The 17630-nt window shown below is 36.6% G+C and overlaps 1 protein-coding gene across 33 annotated transcripts in view; it reads right to left on the minus strand.

Moving 5' to 3' along the window:
* ABLIM2 (actin binding LIM protein family member 2) overlaps nt 1-17630 on the minus strand; it is a 142896-nt gene that overhangs the window by 42794 nt on the left and 82472 nt on the right. For 27 of the 33 annotated variants that reach the window (XR_014583817.1, XR_014583818.1, XR_014583819.1 and 24 more), the window contains exons 7-10: nt 13808-13895; nt 10457-10515; nt 7205-7282; nt 2299-2445 (exon numbers count right to left, since the gene is read on the minus strand). Coding sequence is in view for 24 of the 33 variants with exons in the window: in XM_083834494.1 (XP_083690620.1) it covers nt 2299-2445; nt 7205-7282; nt 10457-10515; nt 13808-13895 (372 nt within the window). In the remaining 9 variants the exon portion in view is untranslated. The remainder of the gene's footprint in view (nt 1-2298; nt 2446-7204; nt 7283-10456; nt 10516-13807; nt 13896-17630) is intronic. The other 6 variants (XM_083834498.1, XM_083834504.1, XM_083834509.1 and 3 more) reach the window with 1 other exon arrangement.

Genomic DNA, 17630 nt, shown 5'->3' on the forward strand with positions numbered 1-17630 from the left:
ATCCCAAAATCAAGGATGTAAAATATTTAGAGCATCACAAAAACGTGCACGTTGGATTGAGAGCACAGCCCCAAATGCTCTTCCTTTTCTAGGCATCTAGAAACCAGATCCTATTTTTTCTTTTTTAAGATATCACCGAGGTCTTACTGACACAAATAGCTACATCAACATAGACCTACCTAAGCAAGCTTTAATCTAGTGCTACAAATATGGGGGGAAGAACAAATGCAACATGAAACTCAGTGCATGCTTTAAAGCATGTCCATGAGTGAAGGCAGAAAACTGGCTGTAAAGTCTGTGTTAAGACTGGTATCTTAATTGTTATTGGTAAGTAATATACCTAGCTTAAAGCTTGCTCAAATATATCTGTATGCTAGCAACCATGGCTGAAGGGGACATGCACTCCTGAGCCTCACTTGGGTCTTTGGAAGCAAGCAAGAAAACAGCTGTTTTGTAGGCAGGTTTTGGGCCGCTGGTCCCAAGTGAACCAGTGTATCTCCTACTGCCCCAAGGGAAAAGGCCCTCTTTTATGATGTGGTCATTTTTATCATCGTATTTACCTTACGAAAAGGGTGATGACTCCAGCTGTCCTAATAAACTTTTCCTATAGCAGGATAACCACTGAGCTACACACTAAAGGCAGGTGCTATACACTAAAGGCAGCAATACCCTCTTTGATTTTTTTTTTTTTAAGAGCTCAGCTGCAATTGCCTCCTATCCCACTGCTAAAATTGGAGTGTTGAGGTTTACAAAGTTTGCGGCCGCTGGATCCCAGTCAAAACCGGGCTTCCGCCAAACCAGTCAGTTTCCCTGCACCTCTGAGTGGCTGTCCCACCTCTGGCATCTCCAGCCTTTGAGTGACAGCCATGGGGTCAGATCACTCCAGGGGTCCAGACAAAACCTCGTGCCTAGCTCAGCCACACAGATACTCCAGCAAAGGAGAGGAACTGCAGCATGTGCCAAGGACCTGCTGAAAGTGGATAGGAGAAACTCCCTCCAGCAGCAGCATAGATTTTTGGCAGGTGAGATGTTTTTATAACCATCTCCTTGAAGCATGTGCAATGACTGAGTCTTCAGAGGAGTTGGGCAGAAAGTTGCAGAGCATATGCACCTCTGTCAAATCTAGATGTCACCTCTGAAAGGTCAGATGTGAATGGGCAGTTGAGGAAGGACACAAACATTATCAGCACCCACAAGTTTTGACATCGAAAGGAAGTGTTTACACTGTATAGGTTCAGGGTGAGGCAGCAGCTTTCAGTTTTATGAATTCAGAAACCATTAAATACCATTTAAACTCTTTACCAAATATAACCTTATTTTTTTTAGCACTCAGTATAATGGAGCTACTGTGGTTCAGCATTGTACGGGGAGGATTTGGAAGTGAGTTTGCAAGAACTAATATGTACTGCACTTTACCTGAGAGTAGCACTGGAGACTTCAGTGGTACTGATTAAGCATAAAAGGCAATGGTGATAGCAAGACTGGGACTATTATAAAATAGTACTGCTATTATTTCTAGTATTTATTTCTATCCATCCATTTACACCTATAGAGAAAAAAAGACTTCCATTCTAGACAGCGTATAACTTACTAACATATCTAGTATATCTGAGAGGTTTAATTTGCAAAAAGCATCTAAAATTATAAAATAAATTAGAAATTGAAACAAAAGGAAGGTATGATTAGGGAAGAAAAGCAAACTTGAATGACAGGAGTTATATACAAATATGCTTCACAAAAAAAGTCAGAATTAATAAGATTATGTTAAATTAGATTTCATTACCACAAATTATTTAACATTAGCTCTGCATATGAATAGATTGAAATGCATGTGTGACATGAGGATGAACTTTAGTAAGGGACAGTTGAAAGAAATTTGTGCATAGCAAAGTGATACCATTGTTGTGCTACCAAAATAACATAGTACACTTTAAAAAAAAAATCATGAAAGACATTTGGCTTTGCTTCTGATTTTTGCATTATAATTAGCAATGGCTCGTGTTTCCATGTAGAACTCCTCTCATAGAAAAACATATTTTAATTACATGTCATCTGTTTAAAAAATGATCACAGAAAGCAATTCTTTAATTTCCATGAACTAAAAAGTGAAATGAAAGCCTCACTTGTATTTTTAGAAGGCTAAAATGCCTTGTGGGTGAATGGATGACATGACTCAATTAATTGAAGTTATAAAAGATATGTATTTTTTAATTCTGCACATTTTAGTGTTCAGCAACTTTTAATGATGACATTAAATCTCAAATTCATATTAAAAAAAAAATACCCATGTTTCAGTACCTCCCCGTAACTATGCCTGTCATCTGAAGAGTAACTGATATATGGAGAATAGGAGATCATATCTGGGCGGTCAATGTTATAGATGGCTTTATTTTTAGGAAGAGCAGCCAAATCCCTGTAGTCAAGAATTTCATCTCCAAGCTTTGCCTAAGAAAAGGAGGAAAGAAAGCAATGAGAATAAGAAAGAATATGATCAGGATACAATCAGAAAAGGACAGATATATATAGATAGAAAAGTCATCATCATAGTAATAGGCTTTTTCTTTGTGCAAATTTAAGTATCTTATATTTACTACACAATGCTAAATATTACTGTTGCTTTCTTATTAGATACTGGTGCTTTCTCCTTTTCTTTTTCACTCACATTTAGCTAATAGGAATAGCATGGCACAATTCCAGTTCCCTTGGTTATATCCCGCTTACTGTTAGCTGCATAAAGAGACATGTGGGACAGATATTGAAGTCTTTTTCAGGCAAAACACCCTTCATTTTAAAGTGGTTTTGGTGTGCAGGGTTCCCCTACCACAAGCAGTAGTGAATAATCAAATGTGTATTTCCAACATATACTCTCCAGATGCTGACAAACATTAGTCAGGTCTTTAATTTTTTCCATTCAGCTGTATCCCACAACTTCACCTCCTTTCCTGACTATTTCTAAGTAGTCCTTAATTACAGGTCACAAACCAGCAGATGACGGATTTGCACTGTGGTAGATTAGTTGGAAGATCACAGATGCCACTTAAGTAAAATTCAAATCCTTTCGGGAGACTCACACAACCAACAGAGGAAAAAAGCTTGCTCTTTCCCAGCTGTTTCACTCTCCATTCTCCTCTTGCTATCCTTATTCCAAAAGCATGATTATCAAAAGCCACATTTTCACAGATTATCCTTAGGATAATGGTAACTTGCAGTAAAACTGTATCCAGCATGTATGTACTAGGCTTGTAGATATGAAGACAAGCCGGCCACACTGAGAGGAGAGAAATGGGCAGCAAAATTGCCTAGTTCCTACCTCGGGCTTTACAGAATGATAAGTTCTTCGCTGGCAGCAAAATGATGACTGAATCTCACTTTTCTCTGAGAACTCACTGTTCTCAGTACGATCAGCTGTAAAACTGTAATAATGCTTTCCAAACGCAAAAGATATGAAAGTATCCAAGATTTATGTGTGTGGTGATTATCTCTTTACTCAGTATGAGATAAGAAAAGTTCAATAGATTTTTCAGGGAAGTTTTCTTTTAGATTAATTATACAGAAGTTTAGCATGACAACTTTCATTTATCCCTTTTCCTAAAACAATGTATGAATTGTACAAACATAAGCAACATGGGAAGGAGGAAGATTTTTCTTAACTAAGAAAGTGGAATGAAGCCACCATAACCAACACATACTCTCATCTTCAAAACTAATGATAAAATGTTTTTTAATGAAATATTTGATTCTTAAAGATGACAGTGTCCCACAGATATCACTTTTCTTGCATCTTTCTTAAAGATGACAGAGGGCTCTACAGATATCGCTTTTCTTGCATCTGCTTCAAGAAGCTAAAGACCACTGAAAGAGCCCCTTAGTGAAAATCCCTCCCAGCTGAGAAGCCGGTGGCAACGTCTGATGCAGGGACAGGTCATTCAAAGATCAGAAGCCTGTCTGGCAGGTCTGTTCTAGGAAAAATTTGGGCAGAACTGTAGCTTACAAGGAAGACCAGGGGGGCTGTGATAATTTCTTTTTAAAGGTATCCAGGTTGTGCAGATTATTCTAGTGAAAACAAAAAAGTTCAAAATTGGGAATATGTGAATTACAGTAATTTTAGCCCTTATCTCTCTGTGTAGAAGTGCAGTTTTGGATCCTCCCACAAAACTTCAAAAATACCAAGAGTAAAACTTACCTACTTACAAAATTCATGTCACTCTAAATATCCAAATGTAGGAAAATTTGGATAAAAAAATGCCTTACAGATACAGTTGCTTTCTAAACACTCCATTCTACAAGCATTCAGCCTACGTTTTCTATTTTATTTTTACCTACTTTCAAATACTTGAGTGGAATTTAAATATTCTAGAGATGACTCAAATTACAGCTAAGAGTCTTTAAGCCATTTTTTCAATAATCCGGTATTTTGGATTCTGTTAAAAACATGCTTTAAGTTTAGAGTATCTTCTTCATTTGGACTATGTACTTCTACAATTGTATAATAACAAATATGTTTCTGTATGAAAATATAATGTGATTTATATTCCCAGTATAAGAATGTACAACACATTTTTGTAACCTAAACTAAACCTTCTGGTTAGATTTATCTTTGTAGGGAACTCCTAAATCTACTTAGAATTTAGCTAAATATAAAAAAGGACTTCTGTTTAAACCCTTTTTAATGGCGTGATTTAGAAATTTACTGATTTTTAAGTGGTATGCAGTGAGTCGGAAGGAATGTTTGCACTGGAGTAAATTTCAGTCTGGATATAGCTCAGCCATCACTGAAATTAATGGAAAGATGACTGTCAACTTCAAAGGGCATTAACCTATGCCCTCTCTCAGTACAAGAATACACCACAACCTGATACTTGCAGAAGGAAAAAAAAAAAAAAAAAAGATATACAGTTTTAGTAAAGACTGCATGAACCACACTCAGGTTTAGTTAAAACATGCTTTCTTACTCTTTCCCTAGCTGACCAGTAAACCATGACCCAGAAGCACATCACCCGTGAGATGGTTCAGAACAATCATGTCGCTCAGACTTGATGCCTTTGAAAGAATAAGTACCACAGAATCACGGTTCCTAAGTTTTAACTGTTTCTCAAAATGCTCTTTCGTCAAACACAGTTCTTCAAAGAGTTCAACAGCTGTTAATGTACAGTTTCACTAATTGTTTTAATTACACAAATGCATGTTATTGCTGAAAGTGCCTGTCCTGCATGTGCTTTACACTCTGCTCTGCCTTCCCTCATCTCCGTTAGCATTAGAAACATGGTAGACAGCTGGGTCTTTTTCATGGGTTATTTTCTAACAATAACAAAAAATCTTTTCCTGAGTTATTCTTCTAGCTGAAAATAGTCTAAAATCTGACTGATCTCTGTGTACCAACTAGCACCAAAGAGGAGACAGGAAGGCAGGGCTGGAGAGGAACAGGACCATGTGTAAGAGGGACCTTCCTTCAGTGGCAGCATGTATTTAGATTTGGCTAAAGCAATCATGAAAGGACCCAAGACAAATTTTGAGCGTGTCTCTATGTCATAACACTCCTGTAATAAAAAACAGATGCAAAAGATAGCCAAAGGATCGTTTGGATAATATAGAAGTCAAAAACCATGTTTTTGATTCTCCTTACTTTTCTGTTCATAAAAGCTGAAATAGGACTTAATTGATCTCACAGCCTTCTGACAATTAAGCAGTCATACATGAGAAAGATATAGCAAGAACTTGCACACCTCTGGGAAATCTCTTTTTCGTAATTGGCTCATATTTGGTTGAGAACTTTATTCTTTCACAGCCCCAGATGCCTCTAAAAAAGTATATTACAGTAACAAGCACTAGAGTTGTATGCTAACTTAATGATATTCTTTGAAAAAACAGAAAAAGAGAATGGAGGTTTGTCCTTGACTGTTAACAACCTGTGAAGCATATTTAAAGTGATAATCACAAACACCAAGAAAAACAGTACCATCTAACAGAAAAAATGTCATTAGAAATATATAAATCTTATATATAAATCTTAGAAGAATGCTTATGATTTATAAAAGCAATGAAGCAAAAAAGCATGGCTGGAGAGATAGAGACCATATGGCCAAAGAAAATGTTTACATGATAATAGTCTTGTACCACAATGAACTGTCTTCATAGCAGTCATGGAAATGACATTTTTTTAAGAGGGAATATACCCTGGTATACAAAAGCATGGAGCTTTACTGGAAGGAGAACTCAGAAGCACTGATGGCCTTTTAGATAAGGGGCAATTCCTACACTAGTAGGTTATATAAAGGGTATATTGCTTTCAAAATTATTTCTGTTTGAAGAAAGAAGACAAGTTGGCTTCAAGGCACTGTTTCACTTGTCTCAGTGCAGTAAATAAAACTCCTTATCTTTAGTATAACAACCTCTTTGACAGTCAATCGCATCTCCAGCAGTTCCCTCTGGTACTATTCAGTGACAATGACTTACCTGTCTGAGGACAAAGAAATCTTTGACAGGACAAAGAATAGTCCTGAGAATACTGAAGACCTCACAGAGATGTTTACACAGATGCCACAATTCTGTATTTTTTTTTTCATTTATTGCTTACCAAGTGGTAGCCTTGAAACTCTGCTCATGAACAATATCTACAGCAATTATTACAACTAAGGTACACCTGGTACTGAAAAAAATACTCAGCATAAGCTTTTATCATATTTGTGAAGTTATTTTAAACTCTCTGAGCTTTCCAGAGCTAGCACTTATTAGACCAGAAACACATCAAAGGTCCCCTGAGGTTAGGGACTGGAATTTGTAGAGGCCTGAGTCCTGTAATCATACACAAGTGTTTCCATAAGCAATCAGAGGCAGGTTCAAAGGCTTGATTTAGACGAGTAGTATTCAAATCTAAGCTTGTAATCTACCTGTGGGCTGTACTGTTTACTTAAACTTTTCTTTTTAGAAAGCATTGTGGTATTTTGCTTGCTGTGGTACAAAACAGTTCTAGTGGTAATGTAAGTGCTATAAATACACCACAAAAAATAACAAGAAACTGCCAGAAGTCTGTTATGGTAAAGGCAGTATTCAAACATTTTAAACATGAGTAAGTAAATTCCATTTTAGAGGAATCACCAACTGTAGTGGTTTGGATACATTAACTTTACATACATGTTAAACTGCAGGAGGAAGCATGGGCTTTTTTCCCGATCTCACAGAATGCATTTCACAGTAAAATACTTACATAGATCACACGGCTTGGGGAACCTGATGTACTTGAAGCAGGTACAGAAATAATACTCTCAGAGGAAGTCCTTGTTTCCTATGGCAGGAGAAGAGATGTGAAACAGAGGAAATAGGGAGACAGGCCAGAGACATTTCTTTTAATTTAATGTTTACCACTTAAAAATGGCATATTATATTTAGCTAAAAATGTACAGGCGTATCAAAAACTTGCAAAAAAATGTACTTAATCCAATTGATAATTTTGAAAATGCAAAATGATTTTACATATAACTTGCTCTCCCCTCTTCCTTTCAGAAGAGAATGGCCTGGGGCATTCCTAGGCTACCAGGACAGCCTTTGGACACTATCAGAGACATTACAGGGGCACTGCATCTGGGGTCACAAGATGATTTGTTTGCAGTATTTTTACTCTATGGTTGTAATGTCAAACCAATTCACATTGCTACTGGAACGTGTCATGGTACTGTGTCATTCACTCATAGCAAACAGCATGACATCCTGCAGAACATCCTGAATCAGAAAACCAATAGGTTAGCTTTGCCCTCTCCGATTGTAAGAGATTCATTTCAATATTCAGCTAGTTGTTTTCTGTTTTCAATCATTCTGGCATTCAGTGACAGATCATTATTGCTTTTGGTAGATTCCTTTATGATGATAAACATAATTGCTGATAAGTAACAAAGGGTTGTGAGAAACAATGATACTGACAATGAGTGAACAGACTTGACATTCTTAACTGAAGTTTATACAAATCTTACTAAGAGTTTTATACCCTATTTTTACCCAGATATGTTAATTTATCATAAAATATTTTTTTCCCATCTATCTAAAACTGTCCCTGATTGCAAAAAGTAAGAATTTTGCCATTTGTTAAGAATGACTGTTATTTCCTATTTCACCAAATGCAGACACTTCTTATCTGGAGGTTACAACTGCTCAAACCCTTTTAACATTATTAAGCTGTCAGGTCAAGGTGGCACCCTTCCTACTACTTGTCTTTCTTGAAATACTTGCTAGCTTTTAGAAGCGATATGTGAATATACCTTAACTCAGAAGTGTCTGTATGGCAGGTATTAACACAACCTGAAGAAAGGCCCATATTATTCAATTTGTTGGCAGAGAACCATAAAACAAATGTTTAACACAGCAATCCCTTACCAAGTAGAGAAACAATGATCACTTCATAACATATAGCATTTACAGAGAGGGGTGAAACATTATTTGTAATTGTTAAATGTTTTCACATGGAACAGAAAACTCTTTAATTATGAAGTAGCAAGAATGGCTAAAAGTAAAAATTCCATAAATCATACAAATATATCTATATATTCTTCATCACTTTGATGAACTTTGATTTCTTCTGCCATTTCCAGCTTTATCTCTTCTGTTTACTCGTTCTTCCAAAATTTTTCTTGTTGCTGTCACACTTTTTCACTTCTTCTTCCCTTCTACTCCATCTCCAAAGTTTTGTAGTGTGCTGCTACTTACTCCTCCTACTTTTGTTACCTACTTCAGTTACATGCTGTGCTTATATTTGTATAAATACACAGATGACTTTTTAGAAACAACACTCTTCACAGATTGACCAGAAGACTGCACCACCAGTATATCCTATTCCCAGCTTTACTAGATATGCTGAAAAGTCCCTTACTACCCAATTTGAAAAAGCAACCTTTCTTCTTCTTTTTTTGTTTGTTTTATTAATGAATGTAATGATCAGGGAAAAAAAAAAGAAAGAAAAAGAAAGAAGAGAGGAAAACCCCAAAGAAAAGGAAAAATGACTAGGCTTGGAAAAATTCCTTGAGTTTCATTCTGGTTTTTATTTGTACTTAGGTAAGACTCCCACTGACTTTCAGATATAGGTATCTTCCTCTGCTGGGGAAGGGGCAGACTCCCAGCACTCAGGAGAGATGCGTCATGAATGACATGTGTCAGCCTCCACACAATATATTACAAGCACGCTTTCTTTTCCTTGGTGGGGAAGAGACAGCCAGTATGAACCCTGTACAATAGTATCCACTGTCTGTCTTTGAAAGAGATAAAAAAAGGACCACTACACTTTCAATAAAGTACATTGGGTTTTAGTCCTGCAATTTCAGTTACTCAGTCAGAATAAAATCCTTAGGAAGCCTGAAATGCTGCATAATGCTACTAGACTGAATCAGCAGAACTTATTAAACTGAAATATTTTGACAATACACTTTTTTATTTTTATTTTTTTATATATATATACATACCGAAACACCACTTACTTGGCATTCAGAGCCTGCCACAGAATGCCAGAGCAATCACTTCCCTAACACATGGGTACAAAAACTACAGCCAAGATCCTTCAGGGTAAGGCCCAAAAAAGATTTTTCCAAAACTGTAATTTAGTCAAAGTTGCACTTGCTAACACACCAGATTTGTAAACACTCTTTTTATAGCTGCTGCCTCCTGTTCTGACTTGTCCCATGTGACTTGTGTCCAAGCCTTCATGAATCAAAGCAAGGCTTTTTTTGAACAGGATACCAAGGATACCACTTGGAGCATCAGAGAAAAGCAGAACTGAAAAGCTCCATAGTTGGCCTCTGCATTAAATGAGATAGCTGTATCTCAGTCCCACCACTTCTGAGAGATCATTTCCCCAGCTACAGATTAATTCTTCATTTCCTAAGGGCAGCTTATTCATCTGCTAACCTTGTAATTATTAAAGTTGCCAGAACAACCCCCTCTTCCCTTTGCACACAGACAGATGCACAAATCATCCAACTTAAGGAGGTACTTCAAGCCAGAGATTAAATTAAGTTGTGGCTGGCTTGCCAACTTCTTACAAACAATAAAAAAGAAATTCCAAGGAGAATTGGTACTTTTTCTTTTTTTTGTAAAAGTAAATTAAGTGAAAGTCCTCTGATCTTTTAAATGTGGAGCCACATAAAAAGAGAAAAGGTCATGCACTGATTATATCATAATCAGATAGAAGTTAAAAATTAACTTTATTTCTTCATATTTTCATATTTTTTCCTATTCAGCTTACATATATAACTCTTAGGTCAGGATTCTCCTTTAATCACTAGTAAAAGCAGAATATAAAACAGTACTTTAACCAAATAGATTTCTGTCATTAAAGTTTAAAATTCCAGTAGTGAAAAAATTCCAAATCTTTCCCTCTACATCTACTACTACAAAAAAAAAAAAAAGAGGGATAGAGAATAAAATTTTAAAAGTGTAAAAATAAGTGTATAAAAGTGTAAAAATAAGGTATTTTTACCTTGTTTTTTTCTTCAGCCTTGGCAGCCTGTCTACAAACTGGATGCCAGATGGATGTACCTGGAGAGTAAGTTTAAAGTTTTGCTCAATTCAGTTACCAAATAAGAGGCTTTTATAAAATACAGCATGCTAACTGATTTGACTGCCATCACAATTTTGTGGATACTTTCAAAGCTAAAAATGACCACAACTCATTATCAGTAAAACTGACCACATACATTTTAAAGACTACGTGCACTTCAGAAAGCTACATGGACTTCAATATGTGAAATTAACATCAAAACCTGTGTCCTAAGAAACATTATACGGGATCTCTGGAACTCCTCCAGCCTGACCTCCTGTTCACAGCAGATCACATTTCAGAAGGCAGCTCAGGGCTGTGCCCAATTGGGTTCTGACCATCTCCAAGGATGGAGATCCACAGCACTCCTGGACAACATTTTCCACTCTCGTGGTAATTTTGTATTTCCTTATACGTACTCAGAATTTCCTGTTCTCTATTCTTGTAATAGGTTGGCCCAGGTCTTATTAAGGAGGGCCTAGTGATGGAATAGAACATCATTGTGGCATTTAAAACTAGCTGAAAATCGTCCTTTTTTTTTTTTTTCTAAATTCTTCACTGTACTGACTTTGCACTACATGTTTGTGTCATATAAATTAAATATTAAAGAACTGCTTTAATTTAGGGGAATATCCATCCTCAATAAACAGAAAATACACAAAACAAACCAATCCTATACTGTATATATGTGTTGAATAGAGGACTACAAACTCCAGAGATATAAGTCAACAGAAGTGTGAGAAAGAAACTTAATGGTTTTGAATTTGTCAGAAAGAAAAAAAATCTTTTAAGAGTTCAACATAACATTCAGTACTCGTGTTCAATATTCAGAGGAGTGGAATGTGTGTACCTATATAAAATGAAGAACTACATGCAAATTTTAATAGCAAAAAGGAACCTTTATGTTTATGCCAGGCTGACATAGGACAAGACACAAGCTAAAGCATTTCTCCACACAGATAAATAGCATCAGTGTACTGCAAGTTTTTTCTGAGTAACTGGGAAGTTGAGAATTTCTGTTATAAACGTTTAGTGTTTAGACTGGGTGGAGAGCACCAAGAGGATTTATAGGAAATGCTTTGTTTTCACAGCAGTTTGATAGTTTTCCAGCAGATAGTTTGATAGCAGTTTCACCAGTAGATTTTGGAAACAAGATAGAAACAGAAAGTCTATTTCCCAGAAGACAGATGGAGATCATCAGAATTCAATTCACAAGAATAATCCAGATGAACCCAGACTCAAGCAGTAAAAGATTATATGCAATTCCTGACTGGATAAATTAAGTTTAATAAGTTACTGAAGTTTTCTAGGGACTGAACCACTAAGAAATGGTTTTATAACACCTTCGAATTCAATGCTAATTTATGTTCCAATTATGAATGGGTCTGAGCTTGCCCACTGAAAGAGTTTGTCTCAAATGCCACATAATTTGATGTAAATCTTCCAAGTGGTTCTAAATAGTAATTAGATCAACTTTTTTGAATGACTTACTCCTGTCTGTGGTCACATGAAATAGGCTAGGAAACTTTTCATATAGAAGAAAAAGTCATTTCACCCCAAAGTCATCTGCTGGATGTCTACTGAAGACTCAATTTCTGCTAAGGAACGTGCAACACCTAAGGGAACTTTACATGAGTTTATTAAGAGGATGAAGAACATGTTATAAACCCCTAGGATTTTTTTTGTAATTATCTAACTCATCAGGTCAGGCAGTTCAAATAACTAATCACAGATCTTTCACAAAGTTAACACTTAACAAAGTTAAGTTTTTCATTAAAGTTTCTAATGGAAACTCCTCTTTACATGAAGACAAAAAGTGTATGATAACAAGTTGGTAGGAATGTTTCATGTATCAGGAAATAAAGTGAATAAGATGGGTCCAAGTTAGTAGGACCAGAGCATAGTTTTTTAGCTATTGAACTGAAAATCTGGACCGAAATTAATATCCATCCTTACAACAAACTAAACTTAAAAGGATTCACTGTAAGGCAATTTCAGATGGTTTGAAATCTAGAAACAAACCTGCAGTTTGGTATCTTTTTTTAAAGCATTGATTTCCCAGGGGGTTTTATCATTGCTAAGCTACTTTGCAATTGGAAGAACCACAGCATTTTCTGGCTCCTGAGAGACAACGCATGAGCACAGACAAGGATCATTATGTCCTTTAATGAGATAGTTCTTGCTGTAAACCAAAGTGACAATAAAATTGTCATTTTGAATAACGTACTAAATTCTAATTAGATCTTACTGAGACCACTGTTTTGTTTTAAATAAAGTCAAACTTTTCCAGCTTAAAGAATGATTTCTAAGTACACTTCTAGAAAACTCTGGACAATTGCATAAGTTGTAATACAGACCTGGGCAAGCATGTGATTTTGGGATAATACACCAACCTTGCAGTTCCCACATCCTACTGAGTTCCTCTTCTCTGTTTTGTTTTGAAAACATAGGCCCAGTCAAAAATGTAGGCAAAAGCCTTCATTTTCTCTGGTGACCAACCCTATATTTAACTGTGTATACAGCTTTTCTCTTTGATCAATTTAGTACAGCTAAAATTTGCTACACCTGAAACGCAGATTTTAGCTTATATCTATGTTAATTATTATTATTATTATTATTGAATAAATTACAGACCAAGTCATTCCTATTACCACTGAAATTCCCTGACAAGAAACACTGAATTTCTTCTGTGCAAGCTCATGGCTGTCTCCAGTACAGGCACTGTCTGATACAGACTTCAGATCCATGGCATCATCATCACCATTCTCTGAGGGTCATTAGGCCTGACTAAGAACTCAGATAAGGTTCTATAGACTTTCTCGTTGTATGTAAATGGACAGTGGGTACAGAATTGGTGTTACATCAGCAATGGTAGCTTTAGGAAACGTCCTGTCCTGCATGTGTGTTAAGTTTCATGTGGAAGTCTTATCACTGCAGAAAAGTCACATTTTCTAGTAAATGGAAATGTTCATAATCTTCACTGTCAAGCACTTCCATCTGCATGAAAAAACTGCTACTGCTCATTCTTCCTGTGATTCCCACTTGCTCTGTGATTTAAATCAAGAGAGAAATAATAGTGAATAAGAATAAATAAGTTTTGTTGCTGTTGTTGTTGTTGCTTTTCCTTAGCCTACATATTGCATTCTCCACTTTCTTTGGTAGTTATGAAGTCAGAATATGCACAATAAAGTTCAGCCATGTGAGCAGGTATGGACAAGAGGGCATGCTGTCTGGTGTAACTGTTCTATTTCTTTCTTTTTTTTTGTTTGTTTGCTTGTTTGTTTATTTTACCTTGAAGATACATTTCTTCTCCTTCTGCAAACATCTGACTGCACCTGACACATCGTGCGCAAGTTGGGTGATAATGTTTTTCTCCCGCCTGTTTGGGAAAAAATGTACAGTTGAGTAAGTATACTGACCAGTTTTGCAGTTTTATTATGAGAAGGGTTTTTCTTTCATCATCTAGAATGTTTTTAATTTCAGTAAATTAGTTAATAGAGTTAATTAGTTCAACAAACTTCTAGAGTCACAATGCTTATTTTTGATTTTTGATTATAGACACTTTACTTTATAAAATGAAATTGTCGTTTTCCCTACACACATACACCAAAAAGTAAAAAATGTTAACACTCACTAGTTAAGTTTGTGAATTTACGAAACAGAAACAATTCAATATAGAGAACACATTTTCCTGTAAACAATCATACTGTGCACCAAATGCAAGGTAGCTTAGGACTTACCTGCACAAGGCAGGTGGGAGGTCATAACCTTGAGCATGGATTTGCAATTCATTGCACGCTCCTCACAACCCCCCTACACATAAACTCTTCATGCTTATCAAGAACCATCTTCTGCAAGGAATGTTTGTATCTGCTTTGAAAGTGAAGTGTCTTGCAGGTTAACAGGTACTGAAGTTCATCCATGAGGGATGTGTGTGGCTGGGCAATAGCACTGTGAGTTCAGAGCTTACACTTCCAGGTACTCTGCACTAACTTCCTCACATAGATAAGCCAGGAGCTTTGCCAAGTAATCTCTGTAATTTAATACCACCGTTTTCATTTATTGGAATGAGAACAGAAATTTGCTCAGAAAAGGTTAGTAGGTCATCAACTTTCATAAGTTTCAATTTCCAATTATCTTATAACCCCATTAATTTCAACTGTTTCACCACTCATTTCAGTGTGTTTTTCAAGAGGAGACATCAAAAAAAAAAAAAAAAAGAAGAACAGGAACAAGAGATTTATGCAGCAAACGTTTTGGTAGCTTGGTAACTTTTTGGCCAAAAAAAGCTTGGTAGCTTTGTTAACTTTTTGGCCAAAATTCAGTTCTGTGGTCAACTGTGGGCAAACTTGTTAGCTCTGGTTCCTGTTGGCAAGGACAGCAGCAACACAAGGCAATGAGCCAGTGACAAAAATAGCATCCAGGGAGTTGTGCTCTTCTGAGTAAGCAAAGTGGGCAAGTGACATCCCTTGCTCCCCCATCTCGCCAAATGTACCTCCTGAACCATCTTTCAGATGACACTCACAAAACAGAAATGTTAAAACAATGAAGTGTGAAATATTCTCCCTGCACTGCTGTGTATACACATACATGTAACAATAGAATTTTTTAGGTTGGAAGAGACCTCTGAAGGTCAACTGGTCCAGCTCTTGTGCTCAAGCATGGTCACCTAGAGCAGGTTGCTCAATCGTGTGTCCAGGTAGCTTTTGAATATCTCCAAACAGGGAGATTCCACAAACTCTATGCGCACCTCATGCCAGTGCTCGGTCACCTGCACAGAAAACAAACACTTTCTGATGTTTAGAGGGAACCTCTTGTGTTCCTGTTTGTGCCCATTGCTTCATGTCCTAGCACCAGGCACCAATGAAAATAGCCTTGCTTTGTCCCCACTACACCCTCCTTTCAGGTATACAACCGTCTAACGCACAGTTCTCACCCACAACTCATGTGGTCCCTATGTATAACAGATCCGTGTTAGGTTCCACAACCCAAAGCCAGCTCTTGTATGTGCTCCCAGCAGCCCTTGCTCTTCAAAACCCCTATGGAACCAAAAGCCAAATCTTGTCATCTTCTCCGTCTTTCACCCTGCATTATTCTGCGTGCAACAGAATGGCTCATGGTTTTGGGTTTGAGGTCAATGTGGCTTCCATTATGAAAAAAAAAAAAAAAAGAGAGAGAGAGACCAAGTAATTCTAAAGCTGAGTCTGACTCCAACAGAAGTTCTCCTTGAGTTAAAAATATGAAAATTTAGTTTATGTTGAATATTTCAGAGCCTGTTAACCTGGAGATGATTGAAAGGGCTATTAGAATTCTGTGTACATTTAACAAATTACTATCAAGTATTGTCCCACTATCTTCACCATGTAAATATGCTCTCAAAGTATTACACCTTCTGTTAATCTAGAAATTTTACACTATTACTACAGGGATGGCTTATCAATCTTTTTCAATGAACGAATGCCAAAGCCTCCAGAGGTTTTTATGCTGAAGAACATAATCTGGGTCTGGGGGCTATTTTGCCATTTGCAATTTGAAATATGGGAGCATAATTTAGGTTAAAAAATCTCGTTTCTACTTCATAGAAACGCAGAATCACAGAATGGTTTGAGTTGGAAGAGGCCTTAAAGATCGTGTAGTTCCAGGCCTCCTGCCATGGGCAGGAACACCTTCCACTAGACCAACTTGCTCAGACTTAACCAATGTAAACTTCATGCACACCTGAAAACTTGTTCCTATTTTTTAAACCATCAACGAGGAAGAGCAACGCATCACATCAGAATTACCATGTTGAAAACAGCTTTGTTCTAGTTCACTTTTCTTTTTTATGATACCATTTATGCAAACTGCTGAGTGATTTCTGCAACGTAAGGAATGGAAGTTGAACACTATTTACTATGTCAACACCTTAAGTTATCATGCCATTAAGTATCAGTATTGGGTTTAAACCTCAGAGGTTTAAAATTGCTTGCATGAATGCTGGTGTTTAGCCACAGAAGGGTATTTAACTATCACCAGATGAACTTAAATTTATAATATTAAGCTGGAAAGAAATATAATTTCCCCTGGAAGATTCATATCGCACAAGCATTGCTAATGCAATGTATAGCCTCAATAATTCAATTGCTTTGACACAGCTGATATAATTCCCAGGCTAACACTACCTAAGGGAGTTCAATTACTACTTTGCTAAAATAAACTGTCAGAATACATTCTCATATAACCTGGATGCATCACAGAATAAAATATAGCTCCCCAACTATAACTACATAACCAAATACATCATTTTAATTCACTCTGTACAGAAAGTAATACTGACTAGCTGTAGAATGTCAGAGAGACCTCTTTTTATGAAAAATACAACAGAAAAATACGGGAAGAAAGGTGCAGTGATCCATTTGCTGATGCTCACATCTGAATAATTCCAGTTGATTTTGTATCATTACCTATGAATTAAAATAGGACATACTCAAACTTTTCATATAACTCTTAGTGCTGACATTGTTTTTTTTGCTTCACCCTTTACTAAATTTATTACACCCCTCTTCTAACCAAAGCACATAACACAAGACATGCCAGACTCTTTATCACTGAGTATTTAAAACATCACACCATCTTTCTAAATGAGAGGTGATAACTAAATCTGAGGTTACAAACTTCATGCAGGAATTAACTAATAATATTCCGTAATAGGTTTATACAATTAGACTCATTAGATACCATGAATTGCATTTAGACCATGGGACCTGGGTGCGTTGGGTCTGAATGCAAACCATAACCTCATTTGGGTACGTGCCAAAAAGGCTTTCATTGGTGTCCCTCTTCAGGCTATTTCAGATGCTTCATCTCATAGATGAGCAATTGGTTCCAGCAGAACTCAGAAATTTTATAAGCTTAGGGCAGTAACTGTTTTATGTTTTCAATTTAGTTGTAATGATGGCCTTGTTATTTTTCATTTTCTTGGTTATACGGATGTGAGGGAGTTTAATGCAGCTAAAATAATCATATAGTTTCTTCTTTGCACAGCTTGAAAGATCAGTTTGACAGATTGTTGCCTCAGTGTTGCTTATTTAATAAAATATCTACACACACACAGCACAGATGAAGCAACAACAAT

Source organism: Anser anser (genome assembly GCF_964211835.1).
Source record: "Anser anser genome assembly, chromosome: 4".
Classification (NCBI taxonomy): Eukaryota; Metazoa; Chordata; class Aves; order Anseriformes; family Anatidae; genus Anser; species Anser anser.